General features: G+C 47.1%; 1 protein-coding gene across 2 annotated transcripts in view; it reads right to left on the bottom strand.

The window, feature by feature from the left end:
* The window catches only part of stab2 (stabilin 2), a 52,143-nt gene that overhangs the window by 5,133 nt on the left and 45,519 nt on the right, over nt 1–1,491 (bottom strand). For both annotated transcript variants that reach the window (XM_050036674.1, XM_050036675.1), the window contains 2 exons: nt 884–943; nt 678–801 (listed from right to left, as the gene is read on the bottom strand). In XM_050036674.1, coding sequence (XP_049892631.1) covers nt 678–801; nt 884–943 — 184 coding nt within the window. The remainder of the gene's footprint in view (nt 1–677; nt 802–883; nt 944–1,491) is intronic.

The raw sequence follows: 1,491 nt of genomic DNA, 5'->3' as shown, positions 1-1,491 counted from the left end.
GAGGGATCCCTCCTCAGTTGCTCTTCCTGAGGTTTCTACCGTTTTTTTTCCCCGTTAAAGATTTTTTGGGGAGTTTTTCCTGATCAGCTGTGAGGGTCATAAGGACAGAGGGATGTCGTATGCTGTAAAGCCCTGTGAGGCAAATTGTGATTTGTGATATTGGGCTTTATAAATAAAATTGATTGATTGATTGATTGATTGATTGATAAACAACAGTCAAACACACTATGAGACAGTTTAGCTTCTGGGGGTTGGTACTGGGGGTTCTGGTGCTGATATCTGGACCAAGACTTCCTATAGTGCAACTAACATGGAGTGTTCACTGGGGTCCAGCAGCGCCCACACTTCCTCCGCAGGCAGAGGGCCTTTGGAGTCAGCCAGAAAGTGTTGCTCCTCTTCTACTATGCCTTAGTTGAGAGCATCCTGCAGTATGGCATCTCAGCCTGGTTTGGTAACCTCGCCTACAGTCTCTAAACCTTCACATGCACATAGCTGTTTATAGAGACTGGACTTACTGTATCTCAGAACTTTGAATTAAGTAAAAAGATACTGAGCTGTTTTTATTAACGTCTCATCTGTTTCCTTTTGTTCAGTCAGAAACTGTTCTCTGGATCATGGATCCTTTCTTTGGTTGGCAGTGTTTCTATCAACTGGTCTAAATGTCGGCGTCGTCTCACCCAGACAGTCTCGTCCGTGGTAACCAGGACAGCACTTCGGCTGCCAGAAGTTGACGGTGCAGACGCTGCGACAGCCGGTGTTCTTAGTGACGAACACGGAGGGAAGGTCGCACTTCTGAACCTCCTGCAGACACAACAGAGAGGAGTCAGACACACTGATGGACGAGGTTTACTCTGTACCTGTGTCACCTGATGAGGACTCGGACCTTCTGTTTGGACCCTTTGGGACAGCGAGTGGTCGAGGTGGTGCACAGTCCGCAGCTCATCTACCACAGAAGAAGAAGAAACCACACAGAAATGAGATCAATAAAACCTCTACTCATATCATCAAAGAGTTCCCAAACATTTAAATTCCTCTGTGCAGCAGCGCCCCCTGGTGGCCTCACTGACAGACACTTTACCAAGGGGGTCATCCCTATGTTTCCCGGGTTCTATGTTCCCCGCTCAACCAAAAAGGGTTCAATGTTTCCCGCTTACTAAAAGAACCCAGGGAACATAGAACCTTTTTTGCAGGGTTAAAGGTTTAGTGCACCCCAAAAATGAAAATTCAGCCATTATCTACTCACCCATATGCCGACGGAGGCCCTGGTGAAGTTTTAGAGTCCTCACATCCCTTGCGGAGATCGACGGGGGAACGGGCAGCACACTTAATGGTAGACGGCGCCCCAGACTAACGTCCAAAAACACAAAATTGAATCCACAAAGTATCTCCATACTGTTCATCCGTAGTGATCCAAGTGTGCTGCAGCCCCGACATAAAAAGTTGTTTGGAAAAACGTCATATGAACTCTGTTTTTAGCCTCACTGTAGCCTG

The sequence above is a fragment of the Epinephelus moara genome, chromosome 23, assembly GCF_006386435.1.
Source record: "Epinephelus moara isolate mb chromosome 23, YSFRI_EMoa_1.0, whole genome shotgun sequence".
NCBI lineage: Eukaryota > Metazoa > Chordata > Actinopteri > Perciformes > Serranidae > Epinephelus > Epinephelus moara.
This window is presented reverse-complemented; position numbering and strand designations above follow the sequence as displayed.